The following is a 25874-nucleotide window of genomic DNA, read 5'->3' on the forward strand; positions in this document are numbered from 1 at the left end:
GCTTGCCACAAGCTCAACATTAACCCTTCAGCTCGGCCCATTGTGCAAAAAAGTCGAAGATTCTCGGTCGAGCACACCAAAGCAGTAATTGCCGAAGTCGAAAAACTCCTGGCTTTAGGAGCAATCAGGGAAGTTTAGTACCCTCAATGGCTGTCCAACACAGTTGTACTCAAGAAGAAGAATGGAAAATGGAGAGTTTGCGTTGACTTCACTTGCTTGAACAAAGCCTGCCCTAAAGATAGCTTTCCTCTGCCTCGCATTGATCAACTAGTAGACTCAACAGAAGGGCATGAGCGCATGAGCTTTCTGGACACTTATAGCGGTTATCATCAGATACCACTGTTCAGTCCGGATCAAGAAAAGACAACATTTATCACTCCGAGAGGAACTTACTGCTACAGAGTGATGTCGTTCGGCCTCAAGAACGCCGAGGAGACCTACCAGCGGATGGTCACTCGGATGTTCAAGGACCAACAGGGAAAAACCATGGAAGCTTATATAGATGTTATGGTAGTCAAGAGCAAGTTCGCTACAGACCATCTTACAGACTTGAGAGAAGTTTTTGGCATCTTAAAAAACCATCAGCTTTGCCTCAATGCGTCAAAATGCGCTTTCGGGGTAGGAACAGGGAAGTTCTTCGGATATATGGTCACTCACAGTGGAGTTGAGGTGAATCCGGACCAAATAAAAGCAATACAAGATCTTGAAGTACCAACAAAGGCTAAGGAGCTGCAGAAACTGGTCGGAATTGCGGCCGTACTAAATCGGTTCATCGGCAAATCTTCAGATCGGATGAAGCCCTTTTTCCAGCTTTTGAAGAAAAGGGCAGCATTTGAATGGAGTTCCAAGTGCACCGAAGCACTGCAAAGTCTCAAAAACTACCTCAGTACACCTCCCCTTCTATCCACTCCAGAGCCAGGAGAGGAGCTGTACCTCTATCTAGCAGTCTCAGATCATGCCGTAAGCACAGTATTAATTCGAGAGGTTAACAAGGAACAGAGGCCTATATACTACGTTAGCAAGACTTTACTAGATGCCGAGACACGGTATCTACCAGTGGAAAAGTTAGCTTACGCGCTGCTTATAGCCTCGAGGAAGTTACAATACTACTTCCAGGGGCATACCATCAATGTCCTCACTGAATACCTGTAGACACCCCATTTTTGACCGTCCTCAAGACTTGGACGTCACCATTGGAACACTTGGCGATTATCCATGTTTGTGTTCGTCTTGAGTTCTCGGAAGCCTTGGCAGCGCGCCTCGTCGCAGGACCTCTCGACTCGACTATTTTGTGCTTGGTTTGACACCAAACACTTGTGTTTTGCCTTTGAGAGGCAGGGTGGGGCTTGTAGACCATCCCTACCCATCACCGGCCGTGGCTTGAGGCCATCGGCTGTGTTTTGTGGCCGCCGGCCGGCACTATAGATAGCCGGTCGGCTATCTTTTTTTGGTCAATTGCATCTTTGGCCGGCCGACTACTGTGCATCTGCTTTTGCAGATATTTTGGCACAGCTGTCTTGCATTTGGCTCCCCGCCATGCACGTGTATGGAGGGATCTCTCTCTTTAGAAGCTTGTCTTGTAAGCTTTACAAGACAAAAAAAATCTCTATAAAGAGAGGTTTTCTCTCTTTTTGAAGGGTTAGACATTTTAGACAGCCATTTTAGGGTTTGAGTTCTAGGGTTAGGGTTTGTATATATCCTAGGTCCATATCTCTCTCCCTCTTGTGTTTAGTGTGTGTTTAGGGCTTACTATTGCACACAAACACATAGTGTTACACCTTTTCTTGGTTCTTGAAGGGCCAGAGGTTTGTTCTTGAAGCTTTGGAGCTGTTTTGAGCTCAAGGAAGGGGCTGGTCCACCATTTGTGAAGAAGGTCAACAAGGGTAACAATTTTACCCTTTTTTACCCCATTCTTGCATACTATTTTTGCCTATCTTAGAACTTTTTTTGAGCTTAGGCCTCGTTTGGCAAGAGGCTATTTTAGTCAATTAGTCAAAAAGTTACTAAATTAGCCAAAAAACCAACAACTCATACCAAAAAGTCAAAGATTCTCTTTTCTCTCTATTTTTTGCACATCTTTTTGTAATTAGCCAAAAAGTCATCCCAAACATACAAGTTTTTTTTACCTACTTTTTTAGCCAAATAGCCAAAAAGTTACTAAATTAGTCTGTTCCCAAACGAGGCCTTAGTGTATAACATAAAAAAGTTCTATTTTTGGGCCCTCTAAATAGTTTGTTTAGAGTGTTTTGTGGTTTGGAGGTGTTTGACCCTTCTTAAGCCTTGTAAGGCTCCATTTTGAGCCATTTTGTGTGAGCTCCGGGACTTTGGTGTTTGGGCCTCCTCACCACTGAAATCTTGAGGGATTTCAGCGGTAAGGATGGTGCCTTGAAGTCCCAAGAAGGAGAGGGCCACCCCCTCTCCTTGTTGTCCTTGAAAAGGACCATTTTTGGCCTCTTGAGGAAGCACCTAGCTTAGGCTCTTGTTGACCATGCCTTAGCTATTTTTTGTGCTTATTATGTCATAATATGCCTCTGTTTTTAGTTGGTTTTGGTACACCATGCATGCTTAGCATACCTACCTTGTAATGCCATGTTTAGGCCTTAACATGCCTTAGGTTGTAAACCATGGTTCTAGCATGTTTTAGGCCTAGCTTTATGAAGCTTTTGTGCTAATTTTGCCATGTTTGAGGTCTGTCCTTAATCATTTTGGTCGGCCATGACATGCATTATATACCCTCTTTGCATTTTTGGTTTGTTGGCCTTAAGTGTGTGAGTGTGTAGCATGCATTACTTGCTTTATTTCAGTGGTTTGGCACCATTTGTAGAATCATTTCAGTCCCTTTGACATGCTTGTATGCTTGCCTTGGACACCTCTTTAATGCTTTGAAAGCTTGTGTTGTATGCTCCATGTTTTGGTCATTGTGTATGCTTTTGAATTCAAGCCATTTAGATGCCATCTAAGTGGTCTTTTGGGCTTTGTTTTATGTGCTAAAACTCTGTTTTTGGTCATTTAAGTCTTGCCATGTATGGTCATATCAAGTGTAGTTCAATACTTCATTAGCTTGCCTTGAATGCTTGGGCCATTTGTTGCATGTTTAGCCTATCTTATTTGCTTGGTTTGGCACCATGTTTTTGCATGATTTTCAGAGCTTAATGCATGCCCCATGTCCATGATTACTCCCTTTTAAGTGTGTTTAAAAGATGCCCTTTGATGCTTAAGTGTTTAGGCCTTAACATGTGCATGTGTGTATGTGTGTTTGGTCCCATCTTCTTAAGCTTTGGCCACTGTTTTGGACCTAACTTAGAGCCGTCCAATTAGTGTAAGTCCATCCCTTGTATGCCATTCAAGTGCTATTACATTATCTCATGTTTGCATGCTTGAAATCATTTGCATTTGGAATGCATTCCCTTGGTCAAATTACTAGCATGTTGCATGATTAGATTACGTCTTGCATGCTCTAAGTAGTTTGCATAGTTGTGGCATGCCTGTTTGCCTTGTTGCTTAGGTTGTGTACCTAATGTGCATTGCATGTTTGCATGCTCCCTTTTATACCATGTTGCATGTTAATTAACATGCTTAGGTTGCATTGAACATGCATGCCTTGTTCCTTGATCTAGTGATAGGAATTGGGCCCCTTTGGTTTGTTGGTTTGCATTGCATTTGACATCAAAATGTGCACACTTGGTCCCTTGAGCCATCACGCATGGAAATGCGTGATTAATGGTCCGAGAACCAAGGACCATATCCCTTTGAGTCGTACACATGATGAGGGATAGGATTGGTGCATACATTGCTTGAATTGCATTGCCATGCTCTGCCTTGCCCTCTGCTGCTGTCAATTGCAGGTTCTGCAGACATTATTTGCTGATCGGCAGTGTTAAGTGCCGACCGGCAATCCATTGGTGGCCGATAGCTTCACCAACAGCCGATGATTACACACTACTGCCGGTGGTCATTCTACTCAGCCGGTGGTGTCTCCCAATGTCCAGGGAAGTAATTCTGAGACTTTGGCAGTCTTCAAAGAGGCAGAGCAGGGAAAACAGAGGTAGTCTATGCATGGCAGTGCACTTCCGAGCAAGACCCGAGCACGCACGCATCGGACCCTCTCCCCGACGCCCCTTTTATTTCTTTTCTTATGCTTAGTTAATTTGTTAATTAATTAGGTGGTCTGTAATACTTAATTAGCTAGGATAGCTAATTCATTATTCGAATTGTATTATTCTTTTGGTCCCTCCGAGCGAGGGCGAATTTGTAATAAGTGTGGGTGAGTGTGTGCATGTCTTCCAACCCCTACTTCTTTCTCCCTTTTACTTACCTGCTTTGATGGTTAGTAATAGGTCATGTTTAATTTAGCATACCTTATGCTATGCATGCGTGCATCATTCATCAGTATTGCATGCATCGGGCTCGGCGCATCATGCTAACTGCATCAGCATTTCAAATCTAACTTGAATACATGCTACTTGTGCATTTTCACAAGTCATTCATAGAATAGCCGAGCCTACTCTAGTGACATTTTGTATGCGTTGCATTAGACATTTAAACATGGACTTGGATCATGCATTGATTGCTAATGAGTTCTTTGTTTTGGCACGGAGTACGATGTAAGTATTTATGCTTTAGCATTCTTGCGTGCGTGTGAGTGTTGCCATGATAGCATGATTACCATGAGGCTAGCTGCTTATGTGATATAAACTGCTTGAATGCCTGTGGATGAAGGTCGGATTGCCTGAGTTGGAATGGCTCATTAAAATCCGTGTTTTAGCCTGCTTGCGAGTAGCAAATTCCAAAACTTTTCTTCAAAACAAACGGATATGCAATGCTTGTTCCCAAATTAGGCGATCTAGTCTATACTTGTTTGCTGTGCGCATAACATAGTAATTCTAGGCTAATAATCGGGATAAGAACACATAACGTTTTCAAAAACGGATATCACGGTTAGTAGAGGCCGATCTTCGGATCGGGCGAGAGGGGGTGCTCATAGCTGACCTTCTCCAATCGTACCCAAGTTCCCAAGCCGAGGCAACTTTGGTGATCACGGACACGTGGCCTTCGGCACCGAGTCAGGGTTTCCTAAATTCCCCCACTAAAATATTTAGGTGGCGACTCTGTATCCGGCAAAGCAGTCCATGTTTGGCACTTCTTTTCAAAAATCTGCTTCTCAAAACGATTTGCCGGATTTGGACTCTTTGGTTCAGATTAAGAACCGTGACACAAATCGAGTCCGAACTGTAGCACGAAGGCCTCAGGCGGGCGCGTCTACAGTTTCTGGCGACTCTGCTGGGGAGTTTAGAGAGCTTAACTCGAACTCGTGATATCCTGTTTTGATCTCATTTATGTGTCTCTTTGCATTGCATGTGCATTGGTGCGCCTAGGACACCGTGTTTGCCATCTGACATTCCTGAACAGTTTGCTGGAGGCTTGTCTTGTCAAGACATGACCATAAGGCTGACCGGTTATGGGCTCTGACAGTATGGGAACACAAACCCCGATTTTACCGGGGCACCCTTTTCGACCATTCGACCTAGTGCATATTCGGATCCATAGTGACCATTCCAAGCTAGGACAGGTTGCTTACCCGATGTTAGGTTGTTTGAAAACTGCTGCGTGCATAGTGAAACCCTAGCTCCTGACAAAATAGGACAGGGAAACCCTACCCCAACATAGGGGTGTTTTGGCTCTCTTTACTTGCTATGTGCTTTTAGAGTGTATCTCTACAGGAACGTACATATCAGTTTGCAAGTTTGAGTATCAGGTCCGAGGGCACCAGTATCAGTGTTGTTGAGAAATCAGTTATCTGTGAGTAATCAAGTTCAGTTTTGGGGACAGTGATTCTGGGGGACAGTGATCAGTAGTAGAGTGCAGTTGTTTGGCTACACCTGTGATTGATCTGTTTGGGCTGAAATGTTGTTTGCTTTTCCTTTCAGTTCAGAGTGTCCAGAGAATTGATACAGAATAGCCAGTGTTCCCCCTTGCTGAGGCAGGACTTATGATGACGCAGAATTCAGAAGAGATTGTGGTTATGACAGCTATGCTAGATCAAGGGATCACCCTGCGGGATGAAACCAATGTTGATGTATCGCATCTGCCTAGGTCGCCTGTTGCACACCCAGTCTGGACTCCCCAGTTGTATCAGGCTCGCGAGCCTACCACATTTGAATTAATGGGAATGATTGGTGACCTCCAGAGATCCGTGGCCGATCTGGCCTATGAAATGTCGACTTCGCCACCAGCGGTACCGTATGCCAGGAATTTCATACCGCAGGAGCCCCCGCTACTGGGACGGATTGTGATAGAGCTCAGCCAACCAGAGGTTGCCTCCAGCTAAAGCAACGACGTGTCAGCAACAACCGGGCTTCGCTCTGATGCAGTAACCCAAACCCCCGATCAGGCTGAGGTCAGAGGTAAAAACAAAGCAAAGGCAGATGTCGATCCTGTTGAACAACTACTGCGGGCAGTCGAGGCTTTGAAAGCCAGGGGAATGAACGAGCAACAGATATCCGCAGTTGTGGCAAAAACTGTGGAGGATGCTTTCCCCACTCCACCTGAGGGTAGTTCAAGTCAGTCAGAAAATCGGGATAGGCCCCGTCATGCCAGAACAGTTCCTTATATTCCCAACCCTACACCTGGGAAAGATTAGAAAACCAAGGCAGTGCCTGCCGACCCTTTTGCCAGTGCATCTAGTAAGAATGCTCAAACTTCAAAGTACCTGCCCCGAGGGCGCAGGATCTTTCATGCTCTCTACATGCCTCTGTCTAAGGCACTTCAGATCCTTGCCGAGAGGGGACACCTTAAACCCTTGGAGCCTCGGCCTGTCCCGAAGAATCTCCCTGCTATGCATGATGCTGCTCAGTACTGCGCGTACCACCAACAGACAGGCCATGCTACCGACAATTGTTTCCGCCTCCGTCATGAGGTGCAAGATTTGATTGACAACGAGGTTATCCTCCCGCCCACCTCAGCCAAGTCCGTTACCACCCAGTTATTGGACTTTGAGGACACAGATACTGCAAGTATGTAATCAGAGAGTGAACCACCTACGGGCGGCATTTGGTATATTTTGGATGTGGCGTTTGGCACGCATTTTTGAGCATCTGTGAACGCTAGCTTTGCAAATTCTGGTTGGGGTATCGAGTCAGTCTTTTGTTTTGAGTCTGTCTCTTTGTCTTGACTCAGTGTTTTTTGCTTAAGGGTCTGTCTTGTTGTAGCGAGTCAGTCCCCTTTGAATAGAATACCAGGTGATTCCGGGGTTGTTGCCTCGAACACCGTTTTGTCTTGTAATTACCCGTTTTTGTTTTTAAGTCTGTTTCTGCCGGAGGGCCAGTTATACCAACAAATCTGAATGAAACAGCTGTGGCTATCTCATTTTCATGCTTGCTTTCAGTGTGAGTTAGTTGTGCCAGAGGATTTGAATGGGCTGACAGTACATCTCGCCTGCTCTCCTTCGCGCCAAACTCATTGCATTAACCTAAGTTTTTCAAAAACCCCTTTTGAACACTGCGGTGATAAAAACGAAGAGGAAGGAATTCCTCGGGTTTTGCAAAATTTTGATCATTTTGAGAGAAAGAGAGGCATGCTAAGCCCTTAATGAATGAAACCATGCTTGTTAGCGTGAGTACTGAGAAGGACCCTGGCTTGATCCAAATTGGTTCCACACTATCTTCGGCGCGAGCGATTTGTCGCTTTCTTAAAAACTTTCAAAAACAAATGCTTTGCGCGGCCCTGTGAAGACCTGTGTGGAATCACTCTTGAGATTGTGCAGCCTAGGATCGCTCTCAGCCTCAAGATTCGACCTGCTGGTTTCAAACCTTGAACCCGTTCAGACAGTTCAACGGTTAACCGCCATATGAGGCCCGTGTGGCCAGTTTTGATGCAACCCTCGAACAAGAGGCACCAAAGTTGAATAAAAAAGATTAGATCTCACCAGAAGAACCTCGTGAAGCAACCGTGATGGATTCTTCTGCAAAATCATTGCAACAGCTGTTCTCCTAGATACAGAGAGGCTTCAACTTTAAAAACCATTTGGCATGGACTTGTTACACTTTTACCCTTTGAGAGGCTCGCTGGGCCGAAAACCCGGAAGGGCGACCCAGGCAAAAGTTAGAGCAAGAGAAAAATGCAAAAAAAAATGCAAGAAAAAAAAAAGAAAATAAATAAAATAAAAAAAAGGAGAAAAAAAAAATCAAAAAAAAAGAAAATGAAAAGAAGCTCGCAAGGTCGAAAACTCACATCGGGCACCTTGGCAAAAGTTAGAGCCTGAAAAGTGAAGGTTAAAATACCCGAGTGTACCTTAACCGGAACTACGTAAGGCTTGATTCCCATGTTTGGGATACGTAGGCAACTTCATCATGAAGTCCAGCCCCTAATGCTTTCATAGCGTCTCAGTCCATACAATGGTTTCGATTTCATCCCAAAGTCCAGTCGCCAACACTTCCAAAGTGACTGTGTCCATATATTGATTATGACCGTCTTCGTCATCTCCGTGTCCAAGAGTTCGACCACCACCAATGAAGATTGTTTACGGGCTGCTGTGGCATCATCCAAATAAGGGGCAACTTTCCGTTGCCATGAGTCGTCGTGAGTCGCCGCTCAAACCAGGGGCAACTTTCCGTTGCCATCCACTCCTTTCAAGCTAGGGGCAATTTTCCATTGCCTCCGATCCGAGGTTGCGCATCTCAAAGAGTAAGTTCCATGCTCGTTGAGCATTGACTGTTTGCAAAATAGTTTTTGAAAATTTTTACTGAGGTTGACTATTTTCTCGAAAATTATTCCATTTTCCAAAACTGGACCATTTTCTTGGACCCAAAAAGGAAAATTTTCAGTGCTTATAGCCTGACTTGCATGGTTTTCAAATAAAAAATCGAACAAGTGTGTTAATCCGACTCTCATCTTGATCAAAACTATTTCAGTAGAAAACCAAAACAAAAAAAATGGTCAAAATGATGAACTAGGGGCACAGTTGAGTCAGGCGTTCTGTCTTTCCCCCGTCGTCAACATACTTGCCAGGAGGGCACTCTACCCACCAGAAGAAATAGCTGTGAGCTAACGGCATTGGGCATGAACCCGCAGCTTCCTATTCATTCATTAATCACCTTGGGGAGGGACGAAAAATGAGAGAATAAAGAATAGAGAGGTGCAAGTTGAGAGAAAAAGCGAGCCAAAGGGTTTTGAGAGAAAAAGCGAGCCTGAGGGCCGAGTGATGTGAGAATCACAAATCAGAAAGGGTGGGAAATATACCCGGAGGAACTGGCTTCTCGACATTTGAGGTCTTTCGTTGAACATGTCCGCATGTCGTGTCTTTCGTTTCGTTCACCTCAACTTTTGTTTTGGGTCTTTTCCGAGCGTGTCTCGTTGTGTTTAGGTCGTGTACCCTTTTGTTTGAATCCTTCCCGCTGTGTTCAGTTATAGGCTCGATACCCCGGTTTGAAAAACCCTTCTTCAATTTCAAAAATTAATCATTTATGCTCAAAGTGCTGTGCCATTCTCTACATCTGTGCAAAGCAAAAGAAGAAGAAAAAAATTCGGGGCATCTGAGTGTGTTTCAACTTCAACTGGTTCCACCTTTATGTTCCGTCTTGTCAGATTCGGTCGTTAGTTCAGGATTTGCTGTGTGCAGAATGAACCGAGTGTGGTGTTAAGGGCTGTACGCATACTGATCCCCAACAAAGTATCGGCTGTGTGTTCAGTTTGAGCAGTGTGTTGCTTGGGCTGTTTTGCTATGAGGCCGTTTAATTATCTGATTATTACAGTGCAAGCGTTCAATTTTCAGACAACCAATCAATTTCATTTACATTGAGGTGTAGTATGGTGTGATGCAATGCAAAGTACGAAATGTAAAGATATACGGATGTAAACACTTTTTCAGATAAAAAGCCTGTTTCATTTCATCATCTTTTCAAGTACACAAGTTTTGGAAACAAAAATCTGCCTGTGGCAGTACAAAGTATCCTAACTACCAACAAAAAGGAAAAGTACAAGAAAGAAGAAAAATAACAAAAATCTGTATCCATATCAAGCGGCTCTGAGGGCTATCGGTCTGTCCTAGTCCTCTTCCTGGACGAAGGTCCAGGAGCATCATCAGCATCGTCATCAGAGCCCGAGCCAATGTTGCCTCCGGTCTCCTCCTCCGATGACTCCGCCTCCGACTTTGCCTCCGCCTCCGACTCCTCGTCATCATCATCAGGGACTGGAGCCCGCGAACTACTCCCGACATGAGTGCGCCCTGCCTTGGTGCGGGGGAATACTCTGCCCTCCTCATCTCTCTCTTGGGCGGGGACAGAAGGTCCAGCTGGAGCACCTCCTACAACGGGAATCTGGAAGGGAGGCTGAAAAAGTACACAAAAGGCAAATGCATCAGTATACTGTGGACAGTTTATCAGTGCAGAATGCAGTGTATGAGTATAATGTGAGAATGCCGTGAGCAGTTTATCAGTGCAGAATGCAGTATACAATGTGTGAATGCCGTGGGTAGTTTATCAGTGCAGAGTACAGTGTAAAAATGCAGTGTATACAGTGCATCAGATGCTGTGAGATCAGTGTATCAGGTGTTGTGTCGTGCATCAGATTACGTGAATCAGCTTATGAATGGTTTGAGACCGTCGTCAGAAGGACATACCGGAATACTATAGAGGGCTAGGAGGTCGAAGGTCCGCTGTAGCATCCCCATCATGGAGGCATTCAACTCCACGGACTGCCGGGTGTACTCGGAGGATGCCTGCAAGAGTACAAGATATATCAGTATTCTGCGGAATATCAAATAAACTGAAATGAAATGCCAATGCAAGATGCAAAATGAAGTAATATATACCGGAGGCAAGTCAGGGAGCTGGCTAACTCATGACCAGCCGGGGGAGGAGCAAAGAGGATCTGGTAGGTCGCACTGTCCTGCCCTCTGTATGTCAGTAAAGTGGGCAGAGCAGGCCAACCGGTCCCCCGTCCTCCCTGAACTCCACCCTTGCCACGGACACGAGCCCTCCTCGATGCTCCTGCTCTAGCTCCCGCTCCTGTCCTAGCTGCTGGCGCCACGGGCCTGGCTCCCTCTGCTCGACGGCCGCCGCTCAGAGACCGCATAATGTACGTTTGCACGTACTCTCTGTAGTCGCCGATACCTCTGAAGCGGGTCGCCTCCCAGCCGACAGTATAATCGGCCATCTACTCGGTAGTGAGTCTCTCGGTCTCCCTCATGTCCTCAGGAGGGTGAACCGAGACTATCTGCTTAGGTAACGCTCACCTAGGTACCAAGCCCGACAGACCGAGCCCTCCAGTAAGATCCGGAAACGCGAGGTCTCCTCAGCACCGGCAAATCGGTCCCGAATCGTCGCCGGCAATGGAGCCCAAGGCTGCCAAGTGATCTGAAAGTGACATACAGTTTGTTATCTATCGTTATCAAAATATGCAGTGAAAAGCAAAGCTTAGATAAATTCTGAAATAAAACGTACCTCGGCAGGGGTGATAGTGTCGAAGTAGCAGCGAAAGAAGCTAAATGTCTCTCGTGGCCTCCGCACGCATCTCCCGTTGAAGCGTCGCGAGAACGGGACGACGAGGGGGGTCTCTGTTTCTGGCACGGGTGCAAGCCTGGGAAAGTAGGCATAGACCCACAACTGCAGAGAAAACATTAATATGATTATCAGATAAGAGCGGAATGCAAAATAAAACAGGAATAATAGGGCCACATGTTGTGCAGTGTGTTGCGCAGACAGTGTATTGTGTACAGTCAGTGTAAAGTAGAGTGTATGTGTGTGCTGTGTGTGCAGTATACAGTTAGTGAAAAGCAGACTACAGTGTGTGCAATACAGAATACAGTACAAAGTACAGAAGATAGAAAAGCAGAAATGAAAAGCGGAAAAGAAACGTACCTCCCAAGCACGCTAGTAGCCCCCGAGCAACTGTCCGCTACCACGGGAAGCCGAGCTCACATACCCATAGAGTGTGGCCAGAGCGGCGCCACCCCAATCATAGTGCAAGATCTGCCTGACATCCACCAGTGCACTAAGCAGGCAGAGGGGCACGGTGTTCGCCCGGTCGGCGAAAATGTTCGTCCCCAGCAGGAACATGAGAAAGCCGTGCGCATATCTCTCCACGGCCTCCTGGGTCATCTACGCCTCCTCCACCAACGCGGGCTGGACCCTGAACTGTACCTCGAACCAGGAGTAACGAACAAAGCCTGAACAGGCGAGAGGTGGCACCTCGCCAAGCAGATGGATCTGAGTGGCAGTCCACTCGTCCATATCAGTGTCGAAGGGGATCGGATCACCCCTACCCCGATGCCTGCGAGTATCGAGAAATCATAGGGAGTCATCGTCATGTCTCCCGTCGCAGATAGATGGAACGAGTCGGTGGTGTCCCACCACCTCTCCGCTAGAGCAGTAAGAAGAGGCCTGCTCGCGGTGAGTCTGGATAATCCCCTGCAGAAAGCGCCGAAGCCCGCCTAGTCCATAATGTGGCGAACCGCGTCAGGAAGCTCAGCATACCAGTCCTGAGCGGCAATGTTCCCATACCCGCGGACGGTATGGGAATCTCCCTGTTTTCAAACAAATAATTGCGAGGCAATACTGAATATACTAGTTTCGAAGGGCATTCAGAATTCAGTACAAATATAGCACGTGTGCAAGCTTTTCAGATTCAAACAGATCCCGGGTGCTGGTGTGCTTATAGTGAACTACAACGTGTGATGTGTCAACGTGTTGGCGTGGTTCAGTACAAATATAGCACGTGTGCAAGTTTTTCAGACTCAAGCAGATATCGGGTACCAGTGTGTATGCAGTGAAATACAGTGTGCGCCGTGTGTTTGGGTGATTCAGGGTCAGTGCAGTGTGTGTGCACATGTCAGCCTCAAACAGATATCAGTTGCCAGTATGGTTGCGATCAACTACAGTGCACAGTGTGTCAGTGTATCTGAGTCAAGCAGTTAAAGAATGTAATCAGCTATGGCAATTTTTATATTCTACATTGCGGAAAATAAAACAGAGAAAGGAATGTTACCTCGGAAGCGCCGAAGGATAAGTGAGATGTAGGCTCACGCACGAGGAGCTCTGGTGGTATCGCTCTGTCGAAACTCCGAAACTGGTGAAGTCCCTCAGGAGGTAGCACATGAATCGTCGGCCGGTAAGTCGCCGGGTCGAACAGGCGGACGCTCAACGGGAGGAGCTCAACCCCGAGATCCATCTCGTGATCCGGGGGAGTCCCGCCCTGTGGAATATCATCGGCCATGTCAAAAATGGTGAGAAAATAGCCGAAAAAGGGAAAATCGGGCGAAAATGTGGAAAGTCAACCGGAAAGTCAACCCAAGAGGGTGAAAAGTGGCCCGAGAAGCCGGGAAGTGAAAAAGGCACGCAAGTCGAGAGAAACTCGAGGAGAATAAACCCCAAAAGGTGGAAATGGAAAAGGAAGCACCGAAATGAAGAAATATTCGAATGAAAATGTTCGAAACGCGAAGGTATACGCGAATCGAACGACGAAACGGGGGCTAGAACGCACGAAAATGGGAGAATCGAAGGAGGAGAACACTCTAGAGAGAGAGGGAGAGGATTTTCGAGCAAAAGGAAGTGAACAAAATAGGGTTTGGAACCCTATTTTAAAAGACCCGAGGTGAAAAGTCAAATTTGCCCCGATTCAGGCATTTTTGGCCGGTCGGCTACATTTTTGGCCGGTGTAATGTATTGATGGCCGATGGACAGCCGGTGGCCTCCTCTTCCGGCCGATGAGCCTCCTGCATCCTTGTTTGGGTCAGATATATAGTTTTGGGTCTTCATAGCTCAAAGAAGTTCCAAAAAAGAGAAGGGTTGGTCTCTTGGCTTTAGAGGTTAGGCACTTGAGATATTTTGAGAGTTTAGACAGCCATTGTTAGGGTTTGAGTTCTAGGGTTAGGGTTAGATACACATCCTATCTCTCTTTCCCTCTCTTTTGTGCTCTTGTGTGTGTTTTAGTCCATACTATTGCACACAAGCACCTAGTGTTTCACCTTCCTCTTGGAACTGAGGTTCTAAAGGACTGATTTTGAAGTTTTGGTGTTGGATTCAAGCTAAGGAGGGTCATTGGAGCACCATTTGTAAAGGAGTCATCAAGGGTAAGAAACTAACATCTTTATTCCCCATTTTTGCACCTTATTTCTACCTGTCTTAAATTCATTTTTGAGCTTGGTGTATAATACAAAAAAGTTCTGTTTTTAGACCCTCTTGATTGTTTATTAAGGGTGTTTTGTGATTTGAGGGTGTTTGACCCCTCTTAGGCCTTGAAAGGCCTTATTTTGTGCTATTTTGTGCTAGTTTCGGGACTTTGGTGTTTGGGCCTCTTCACCACTGAAATCTTGAGGGATTTCAGTGGAGGAGATGGTGCCTTGATGTCTCTAAAAGGAGAGGGCCACCCCCTCTCCTTGTTGTCCTTGAAAAGGGCATGTTTTGGCCTCTTGAGAGAGCATTATGTTTGAGTGTGTGTTGAGCATGTATAGGCTGTTTTTCATGCTTATTTTCCATAATATAACATGATTTTAAATTGGTTTTGGTACTCCATGCATGCTTAGCATAGTTGCCATGTAATGCCTTGTGATTCCTTAACATGTCTTGGGTCGTGTGCCTTTGTTTCTAGCATGTTTTAGGCTTACATTTGTGAAGATTTTATGCTTATTTTGACATGTTTTAGGTCTGCCCATAGTCGTTTGGTTTGATCTTGGCATGCTTAGTATAGCTCCCTTGCATTTTGGCTTGTTGGCCTTAAGTATGTGCATGTATAGTATGACATCTTTGCATTGATTTGGTGATTTGGGGTCACCCTACATGTTATTTCAGTCCCATTTTCATGCCTATGTGTTTGCCTTGAATGCATCTTTAATGCCTCATAAGCTTGTGTAGCAATGCTCCTTGTTTTGGCACTTGTGCATGCCTCTAAATTTGAGCCACTTAGATGCCATCTAAGTAGTCCTTTAGCCTTGTTTTAACATGCTAAAAACCTGTTTTTAGTTGTTTAATGCATGCCATGATTGTTGTGATAAATGTGCTTCAAAGCTTCATAACTTGCCTCAAGTACTTGGATCATGCTTGCATGCATTTGCTTGCCTTGTTTAACATGATTTGGCATCATTTTATGACATGATTTTCAATGCTTACTATGCATGTTAATTGTCCATGATTCCCCCTTTCAAGTGTGCTTGAGAGTTGTTCAATTTGTGCCTAAGTGTTGGGCCTTAACATGTGCATGTGTGTATATGTGTTTTGGTCTCTTCTTTTGGTCGTTTTAGCCACTGTTTTGGGCCTTATTAGAGCCGCCCAAATCATGCTTTAGACCACCTTTTCTTTGGCTAGCATTGCCTCATGTTTGCTTGCATGCTTGCATAAGTGTATCGCCATGCCACGTTGCATCCTTAGCTTGTATGCCTAGGTTGCATTGCATCAACATACATTCCTTGCCCCTTGATTTGGTGATAGGGATTAGGACTTTGGTTTGATTTGGTTTGCATGCATTTGAAATCAAAGTTGCATACTTGATCACTTGGGCCATCATACATGAGAATGTGTGATTGGTGGTCCGAGAATCGAGACACATGCCCCTTTGAGTCATTATCATGATAAGGGACATGGTTGGTGCATATATGCCTTGAATTGTGCTGCCATGCTTTGTCTTGCCCTCTGTTGCTGTGAGTTGCAGGTTCTGCAGACTTTCTTTGCCGACCGGCAGTATATGTTGCCGACCGGCATTAAATCACCAGCCGATAGCTTTGTTTTGTGCCGGTGACAATACCACACTGCCGGTGGAAATTCCAGGCAGCCGGTGATGTCTTCCAGCAACCAAGGAAGCAGTCCTGAGGTTTTGGTAACCTCCAGAGGGGTGAAGGAAGGAAAACAGAGGCAGCTCACGCATGGCAGTGCATTTCCCGAGGCGATTTACTGTTTTCTTAGTTTAATTAAATTTTCTTAGTTGATTAGGCAATTTGTAATATTTAATTAGCTTGCGTAGTTAATTATCTGTAATATTTATTTGGTCCCTCCGAGTGAGGGCAAATTTGTAATAAGTGTGGGTGAGTGTGTGAATGTCTTCCAACCCCCCACTTCTTTCTTCCCTTTTATTTACCTGCTTATGATGGTAGATTAGGGCATCTTTAAAATTAGCATACCTTATGCTATGCATGCGTGCATCCATACATTTGTATTACATACATTAGGCTCGGTACATCACACTAACTGCATCTGTACTTCAATTCACAAATTGAATATGTGGTAGTTGATCGCATTTCACATGCCATGTTTAGGGTTAGCCGAGCCTGCCTAGATTGCATTTTTGCATGTGATGCATTAGCCATTTTTAACATGAACTAGGACATGCATGTTTGCTGACTAGTTTACTGTTTTGGCACGGAGTACGATATAAGTATTTATGCTTTAGCATCCCGCATGTGTGTGAGTGTTGCCATGACAGTATGCTTGCCATGCGGCTAAGTGCTTATATGAGATAAACTGTTTTGAATGCCTGTGGATGGAGGTTGGATTGTTTGAGTTAGAAAAACTCGTTGAAATCCGTATTTTAGCCTACTTGCGAGTAGCAAATTCCAAAGCGCTTTTCAAAACAAACGGATATGCAATGCTTATTTCCAAATTAGACAATCTAGTCTATACTTGTTTGCTGCGCGCATAACATAGTAATTCTAGGCTAATAAATGGAATAAGAACACGTAATGTTTTCAAAATCGGATATCATGGTTAGTAGAGGCCGGTCTTCGGATCGGGCGAAAGGGGGTGCTCATAGCTGACCTTCCCCGATCGTACCCAAGCTCCCGAGCCGAGACAACTTCGGTGATGACGGACATGTGGCCTTCGGCACCGAGTCAGGGTTTCCTAAATTTCCCCATTTTAAAAATATTTAGGTGGCGACTCTGTATCTGGCAAAGCAGTCCATGTTTGGCACTACTTTTTCAAAAATCTGTTTCTCAAAACGATTTGCCAGATTTGGACTCTTTGGTTCAGATTTAGAACCGTAACAAAATCGAGTCCGAACTGTAGTAGCGAAGGCCCCTCGTGGGACGCGTCTACACCATTATATTGCATTTCTATTTCATTGTAATATAGTGTATATTGCATTGTAGCTTGCATGCATTCACTGTATCACTTCCATCTATGGCTTGCGCCCTTCCATGTTGAGCTTGGTCTGGTATGTGCCCATACTTTCACGTCGAAACATAGTTCAGTGGACCGTTCTATGTTAGACGAGACTTGTACGTGTACATGCCTTTCCTAGGCAAGATTTGGTTTGGCCCGCAAGCCATATCCATTGTATTGCATTCCCATTCCATTGCATATTAGTGTATATTGCATTGTAGCTTGCATGCATTCACTGCATCACCTCCATCTATAGCTTGCGCCCTCCCATGTTGAGCTTGGTCTGGTATGTGCCCATACTTTTCACGTCGAAACATAGTTCAGTGGACCGTTCTATGTTAGACGAGGCTTATATGTGTACATGCCTTTCCTAGGCAAGATTTGGTTTGGCCCGCAGGCCATACCCATTATATTGCATTTCCATTTCATTGTAATATAGTGTATATTGCATTGTAGCTTGCATGCATTCACTGCATCACTTCCATCTATGGCTTGCGCCCTTCCATGTTGAGCTTGGTCTGGTATATGCCCATACTTTTCACGTCGAAACATAGTTCAGTGGACCGTTCTATGTTAGATGAGGTTTGTAAGTGTACATGCCTTCCCTAGGCAAGATTTGGTTTGGCCCGCAGGCTGTATCCATTATATTGCATTCCTATTCCATTGCATATCGTGTTTATTGCATTGTAGTTTGCATGCATTCATTGCATCACCTTCCATTTATGGCTTCCGCCTTTCCATGTTGAGCTTGGTCTGGTATGTGCCCATACTTCTCGTGTCGAAGCATAGTTTAGTGGACCGTTCTATGTCAGACGTGGCTTGTATGCGTACATGCTTTGCCTAGGCAAGATTTGGTTTGGCCCGCGTGCCATATCCATTGCCACCTCCCCAGCATATCCATATATATATTACATTGTAGTGTAATTTTTGCATCCGGCATTAGGATCATTGTCTTTTCTTCAGCGGGTCGTTTCCCCACTTGTGTCAATCCCCCCCCCCCCCAATACTTGTTCTTGTGTCCATCTACATTACTCATAGTTCAGTGGACCGTTCTATGGTAGACGGACTTGTTACCTCCATCAATCTATTCGACATAGGTGTGGTTTCGAACCGCTCATGATTGGATCATTATTCAATAGCTTTGCATATAGTTTGCATTGTTTCAATTACATTGCATTTTCATTTGCATTGTTTATACATAGTTTTGTATATATTGCATATCGTCTTGCATTCATTTTGCATGTTATGCATGTTGCTAATAACATCGTACCTGTTAAGTTGTTTTCTTTGCAGGCACGATATTGCATGTACAGTTCATTTGAGGCTGGTGCAACCAGACGAACCGCACAGGTACTGTATCCTCCGAGTGAGACGTATGGAGAATTACATAATTCTCTTACATCCTTTCTACATTGTAGTGTAGTTTGGTGTATGCTAGCTTAAAACTGTCGCATGTATGCTTCATTACAGCTTTCTTTGCATGATCATAAGTTATGTCTGGCTCTGTGCATTGTCTTGCATTTTACCCCTGCCTTCGGGCGCATATCTTGTTTGTCTTGCATGTTTGTCTGAGTCTTCGGCCTTGTCAAAAATGGGTCATCTCTAGGCTTTGACATTCACTCCCATCATTGCTATGACTTTCGAGTTCTGTCAAAGAGGGGCAACTGTAGACACCCCATTTTTGACCGTCCTCAAGACTTGGACGTCACCATTGGAAGACTTGGTGATTATCCATGTTTGTGTTCGTCTTGAGTTCCCGGAAGCCTTGGCAGCGCGCCTCGTCACAAGACCTCTCAACTCGACTGTTTTGTACTTGGTTTGACACCAAACACTTGTGTTTTGCCTTTGAGAGGCAGGGTAGGGCTTGTAGACCATCCCCACCCATCACCGGCCGTGGCTTGAGGCCATCGGCTGTGTTTTGTGGCCACCGGCCAAATATTTGGCCGGCCGGCACTATAGATAGCCGGTCGGCTATCTTTTTTTGGTCAATTGCATCTTTGGCCAGCCGACTACTGTGCATCTGCTTTTGCAGATATTTTGGCACAGCTGTCTTGCATTTGGCTCCCCTCTATACACGTGTATGGAGGGATCTCTCTCTTTAGAAGCTTGTCTTGTAAGCTTTACAAGACAAAAAAAAAATCTCTATAAAGAGAGGTCTTCTCTATTGTTGAAGGGTTAGACATTTTAGACAGCCATTTTAGGGTTTGAGTTCTAGGGTTAGGGTTTGTCTATATCCTAGCTCCATATCTCTCCCCCTCTTGTGTTTAGTGTGTGTTTAGGGCTTACTATTGCACACAAACACATAGTGTTACACATTTTCTTGGTTCTTGAAGGGCCAGAGGTTTGTTCTTGAAGCTTTGGAGCTGTTTTGAGCTCAAGGAAGGGGTTGGTCCACCATTTGTGAAGAAGGTCAACAAGGGTAACAATCTTACCCCTTTTTATCCCATTCTTGCATACTATTTTTGCCTATCCTAGAACTGTTTTTGAGCTTAGTGTATAACATAAAAAAAGTTCTGTTTTTGGGCCCTCTAAATAGTTTGTTTAGAGTTTTTTGTGGTTTGGAGGTGTTTGACCCCTCTTAAGCCTTGTAAGGCTCCATTTTGAGCCATTTTGTGTGAGCTCCGAGACTTTGGTGTTCGGGCCTCCTCACCACTGAAATCTTGAGAGATTTCAGCGGTAAGGATGGTGCCTTGAAGTCCCAAGAAGGAGAGGGCCACCCCCACTCCTTGTTGTCCTTGAAAAGGACCATTTTTGGCCTCTTGAGGGAGCACCTAGCTTAGGCTCTTGTTGACTATGCCTTAGCTATTTTTTGTGCTTATTATGTCATAATATGCCTCTGTTTTTAGTTGGTTTTGGTACACCATGCATGCTTAGCATACCTACCTTGTAATGCCATGTTTAGGCCTTAACATGCCTTAGGTTGTAAACCATGGTTCTAGCATGTTTTAGGCCTAGCTTTATGAAGCTTTTGTGCTTATTTTGCCATGTTTGAGGTCTTTCGTTAGTCATTTTGGTCGGCCATGACATGCATTATATACCCTCTTTGCATTCTTGGTTTGTTGGCCTTAAGTGTGTGAGTGTGTAGCATGCATTACTTGCTTTATTTCAGTGGTTTAGCACCATTTGTAGCATCATTTCAGTCCCTTTGACATGCTTGTATGCTTGCCTTGGACACCTCTTTAATGCTTTGAAAGCTTGTGTTGTATGATCCATGTTTTGGTCATTGTGTATGCTTTTGAATTCAAGCCATTTAGATGCCATCTAAGTGGTCTTTTGGGCTTTGTTTTATGTGCTAAAACTCTGTTTTTGGTCATTTAAGTCTTGCCATGTGTGGTCAAATCAAGTGTAGTTCAATACTTCATTAGCTTGCCTTGAATGCTTGGGCCATTTGTTGCATGTTTAGCCTATCTTGTTTGCTTGGTTTGCCACCATGTTCTTGCATGATTTTCAGAGCTTAATGCATGCCCCATGTCCATGATTACTCCCTTTTAAGTGTGCTTAAAAGATGCCCTTTGATGCTTAAGTGTTTAGGCCTTAACATGTGCATGTGTGTATGTGTGTTTGGTCCCATCTTCTTAAGCTTTGGCCACTGTTTTGGACCTAACTTAGAGCCGTCCAATTAGTGTAAGTCCATCCCTTGTATGCCATTCAAGTGCTATTACATTATCTCATGTTTGCATGCTTTGGTTGCATGTGTTGCATGCTTGAAATCATTTGCATTTGGAATGCATTCCCTTGGTCAAATTACTAGCATGTTGCATGATTCGATTACGTCTTGCATGCTCTAAGTAGTTTGCATAGTTGTGGCATGCTTGTTTGCCTTGTTGCTTAGGTTGTGTACCTAATGTGCATTGCATGTTTGCATGCTCCCTTTTATACCATGTTGCATGTTAGTTAACATGCTTAGGTTGCATTGAACATGCATGCCTTGTTCCTTGATCTAGTGATAGGAATTGGGCCCCTTTGGTTTGTTGGTTTGCATTGCATTTGACATCAAAATGTGCACACTTGGTCCCTTGGGCCATCACGCATGGAAATGCGCGATTGATGGTCCGAGAACCAAGGACCATATCCTTTTGAGTCGTACACATGATGAGGGATAGGATTGGTGCATACATTGCTTGAATTGCATTGCCATGCTCTGCCTTGCCCTCTGCTGCTATCAATTGCAAGTTCTGCAGACCTTATTTGCCGACCGGCAGTGTTAAGTGCCGACCGGCAATCCATTGGTGGCCGATAGCTTCACCAACAGCCGATGATTACACACTACTGCCGGTGGTCATTCTACTCAGCCGGTGGTGTCTCCCAATGTCCAGGGAAGCAATTCTGAGACTTTAGCAGTCTTCAAAGAGGCAGAGCAGGGAAAACAGAGGCAGTCTATGCATGGCAGTGCACTTTCGAGCAAGACCCGAGCATGCGCGCATCGGACCCTCTCCCCGAAGCCCCTTTTATTGCTTTTCTTATGCTTAGTTAATTTGTTAATTAATTAGGTGATATGTAATAATTAATTAGCTAGGATAGTTAATTCATTATTCGAATTGTATTATTCTTTTGCTCCCTCCGAGCAAGGGCGAATTTGTAATAAGTGTGGGTGAGTGTGTGCATGTCTTCCAACCCCCACTTCTTTCTCCCTTTTACTTACCTGCTTTGATGGTTAGTAATAGGTCATGTTTAATTTAGCATACCTTATGCTATGCATGTGTGCATCATTCATCAGTATTGCATGCATCGGGCTCGGCGCATCATGCTAACTGCATCAGCATTTCAAATCTAACTTGAATACATGCTACTTGTGCATTTTCACATGTCATTCATAGAATAGCCGAGCCTACTCTAGTGACATTCCGTATGCGTTGTATTAGACATTTAAACATGGACTTGGATCATGCATTGATTACCAACGAGTTCTTTGTTTTGGCACGGAGTACGATGTAAGTATTTATGCTTTAACATTCTTGCATGCGTGTGAGTGTTTCCATGATAGCATGATTACCATGAGGCTAGCTGCTTCTGTGATATAAACTGCTTGAATGCTTGTGGATGAAGGTCAGATTGCCTGAGTTGGAATGGCTCATTGAAATCCGTGTTTTAGCCTGCTTGCTAGTAGCAAATTCCAAAACATTTCTTCAAAACAAACGGATATGCAATGCTTGTTCCCAAATTAGGCGATCTAGTCTATACTTGTTTGTTGTGCGCATAACATAGTAATTCTAGGCTAATAATCGGGATAAGAACACATAATGTTTTCAAAAACGGATATCACGGTTAGTAGAGGCCGATCTTCAGATCGGGCGAGAGGGGGTGCTCATAGCTGACCTTCCCCAATCGTACCCAAGTTCCCGAGCCGAGGCAACTTTGGTAATGACGGACACGTGGCCTTCGGCACCGAGTCAGGGTTTCCTAAATTCCCCCATTAAAATATTTAGGTGGCGACTCTGTATCTGGCAAAGCAGTCCATGTTTGGTACTTCTTTTCAAAAATCTGTTTCTCAAAACGATTTGCCGGATTTGGACTATTTGGTTCAGATTAAGAACCGTGACACAAATCGAGTCCGAACTGTAGCACGAAGGCCTCACGCGGGCGCATCTACAATACCCCCTCAGATCTGTATTTAGCCGAGCCGATTTCTCTGGTAGAACAGCATAATGGGCAGTAGAACTTGGCGAGTTTGACATTCGGTATCAACCCAGGACAGCAATTAAGGCCCATGTCTTAGCAGATTTCGTCACAGAATTTGCTCCCACCTAGAGTACCGAACCAGGGAACCCAAGTTCGGCACAGGTGCCACGCATCACCGAACAAGGAAAGCCCTGCGCTTTGGAAGCCTGGAAACTCTTCATCGGAAACATCTGGCAGCTCTATGTTGACGGGTCATCCAATAACCGAGGTTTGGGGAAAGGAGTAGTACTTATCTCACTAGAAGGATTTATCTGGGAACAGGCTCTCAGGCTCGGTTGGAAGGCTTCGAACAACAAGGCAGAGTACAAAGCGTTGTTGGCTGGCTTATGCAGTGCCAAACACTTCAGTGCAGAACAACTTCTTGTTTTCAACGATTCACAGCTAGTGGTAAACCAGCTTTTTGGGGTCTACGAAACACAGGATGAAAGAATGGCCATGTATGCAGGCAAGGCCAAAGACTTACTCAAAAAGTTTCAATCCATACAAGTGGAATGAATTAGTCGGGACAAAAACGGCCATGCTGATGCTTTGGCTTGTCTCAGCTCATCAGTGGATACCAAAGATGCCAGAAAAGTTTGGGTTGAGTTCGTGCCAGAGCCAAGCATTGCATCTCCAGTCCTCTACAGCAGCGTAGAGCCAAGCTGGATGGATCCAATACTTGCTTTTCTAAAATCTGGTACTCTCCCCGAAGACAAAAAGGAAGCCAACAAAGTCAGACACAAGTCAGCTCGGTTTTGGATCTCACCATCCGGGAAGCTGTACAAACGCTCTTATCTTGGCCCTTATCTTTTATGTGTGCATCCAAATCTGGTCGAGAATGTTCTCTATGAAATTCACGATGGGATTTGTGGATGCCACGTTGGCGAAAGGTCGCTGGCGCACCGAGCCCTCACTCACGGGTATTGGTGGCCACAGATGCAACAAGATGCTCAGTAGTACGTACAGAAGTGTGATAAATGTCAGAAGTTTTCTCCATTCATTTATCAGCCAGCCAAAACTCTCACCCCACTCACCAGCCCATGGCCCTTTGCGCAATAGGATCTGGATATTGTCGGACCATTGGCCCGAGGCACTAGGAACATGCAATTCTTCATTGCAGCAACCGACTATTTTACTAAATAGGTTGAAGTCGAGGCATTGGCAAATATCAAAGAGGCAAATACGAAGCGATTTGTTATGAGAAATGTGGTGGTGCGTTTCAGCATCCCACGGGTACTGATTGCGGACAATGGAACACAGTTTGATGGTAAGATCTTCAGAAAGTTTTGTGCCGACCTCAGGATCGAGTATAGGAACTCTTCTCCAGGGTACCCGCAAAGCAATGGATAGGTAGAAGCCTCAAACAAAACCATCATCAACGGAGTAGAGAAACAGCTTGAGCATGCCAAAGGAAAATGGGTTAAAGAGTTACCCCACGTGCAATAGGCATATGGAACCACAGCACGGCGATCAATGGGGGAAACACCTTACTCACTAACTTACGGAATGGAGGCCGTCATCCCACTCGAAGTTGGCCTCCCAACCCTTCGGTCTCAATTGTTTGAGAGCACCAGTAACGAGGAAGCTATTGCACAAGTACTAGATATGGTAGAGGGCTAAAGAGAAGCAGCACTGATTAGACTTGTAGCGTATCAGCAGCAGCTCATCAAGAGTTTCAACTAAAAAGTTTTCCCAAGGTAATTTACACCAGGAGAGCTGGTCTTGAGGAAAGTTATGGATCACAAAAGGGTGCCTAGCGAGGGCAAACTTGGGCCTAACTGGGAAGGTGCCTACAAAGTCACAGTCGTTGTTGGAAATGGAGCTTACTACCTAGAGGATCTGAATGGCAGAGCTATACCTCGGCCCTGGAACGTAGCAAATCTCAAGAAATACTGTCAATAGAATTGTCCCCCAACTTCTCTATCAGAGTGTAAAGGCATTTATTTGTTGACCAATGCAAATGCTTCCCCACTTCTCTCAAATTTATTAAATTCTTGTAATTAGCTTTGATGTTTATCAAACGGAATTAGCTTTGGTTCTTACCAAACGGAATTAGCTTTGGTTCTTACCAAATGGAATTAGCTTTGATGTTTATCAAATATAATTAGCTTTGGTTCTTACCAAACACAATTAGCTTTGATGTTTATCAAACGGAATTAGCTTTGGTTCTTACCAAATGGAATTAGCTTTGATGTTTATCAAACGGAATTAGCTTTGGTCCTCACCAAATGGAATTAGCTTTAGTCCTCACCAAATGGAATTAGCTTTGATGTTTATCAAACAGAATTAACTTTGGTCTTCACCGAAATGGACTTAGTTTTAGACCGACTGGACGGAATATAAATTTGGTTAGCACTCAAACATGCTAAGTGGTATTGCTTGGTAGAATAATGTTTGGCAACTAAATTGGACTTTAGCCAAGTGGAATTGCTTGGTGGAAAACACACTAACATATCTTAAGTAAACGTCTTTGAATCCACAGAATTCCTCAAGTACCAACACATCAACACTTCAGTACTGATACAAACAAACAGAGCTGGAACAAGCATGACCAGGTTCTGTTAGGAGTAAGCTTCCAATATAAGTCTTACTCAACTCCAGGCGAGGGCAAACAATTGTTTTTTTTTTTAAACCAACCTGGACTTGAGTAAGACACCTCTTCATGCCTTTACCTCATCCAAGTGCATCTGCGCTATCAAAGTTGCAATAAACTTAAGCAGTTCTATCTAAGAGCACAATCTTCAGTACCAATCTTACTTAGCTCCAGGTAGGGGCAAACAATTGTTTTCTTTCAAAACCAACCTAGACCTAAGTAAGACCCACTTATGAACTCAAGCACAACCATACCACATATCCGTTAGTCACACTGAGCATCAGTTCGGCCCCAAGGTCCCAACAGTGCTCGGCCGGGGGCAAACAGTACAAAGTCACATCGAGCATCCGTTCGGCCCCGAGGCCCCAACAATGCTCGACTGGGGGCAAGCAGTACAGAATCAGACAGAGCATCTATTTAAAAGCAGTACAGAACCAGACCGAGCATCTATTTGGCCCCAAGGTCCCAACAGTGCTTAGCTGGGGGCAGGCATTATAGAAAACATTCAGACATAAAAGCCAAACAGCATCAGATTGCAA

General features: G+C 44.7%; 1 protein-coding gene across 1 annotated transcript; it reads left to right on the forward strand.

Annotated features, from left to right (window-relative positions):
• Nucleotides 1-297: 297 nt before the first annotated feature.
• Nucleotides 298-23699, forward strand: LOC145812875 (uncharacterized). Its single transcript, XM_082908099.1, has 3 exons — nucleotides 298-960; nucleotides 22833-23200; nucleotides 23264-23699. The coding sequence occupies exons 1-3, from the start codon at nucleotides 298-300 to the stop codon at nucleotides 23697-23699; spliced, it is 1467 nt and encodes a 488-aa protein (XP_082764225.1).
• Nucleotides 23700-25874: the final 2175 nt, after the last annotated feature.

Source organism: Camellia sinensis, chromosome 15 (genome assembly GCF_055761805.1).
Source record: "Camellia sinensis isolate YWXY chromosome 15, ASM5576180v1, whole genome shotgun sequence".
NCBI lineage: Eukaryota > Viridiplantae > Streptophyta > Magnoliopsida > Ericales > Theaceae > Camellia > Camellia sinensis.

Excerpts from the sequence above, each read along its gene's own strand:
- LOC145812875 (XM_082908099.1), top strand. The coding sequence starts at position 298 with ATGAGCTTTCTGGACACTTATAGCGGTTATCATCAGATACCACTGTTC. Across the intron at positions 961-22,832 it reads TAGCAGTCTCAGATCATGCC|AGTACCGAACCAGGGAACCC; the intron begins GTAAGCACAGTA and ends GCTCCCACCTAG. Across the intron at positions 23,201-23,263 it reads CAGGATGAAAGAATGGCCAT|TCGGGACAAAAACGGCCATG; the intron begins GTATGCAGGCAA and ends GGAATGAATTAG.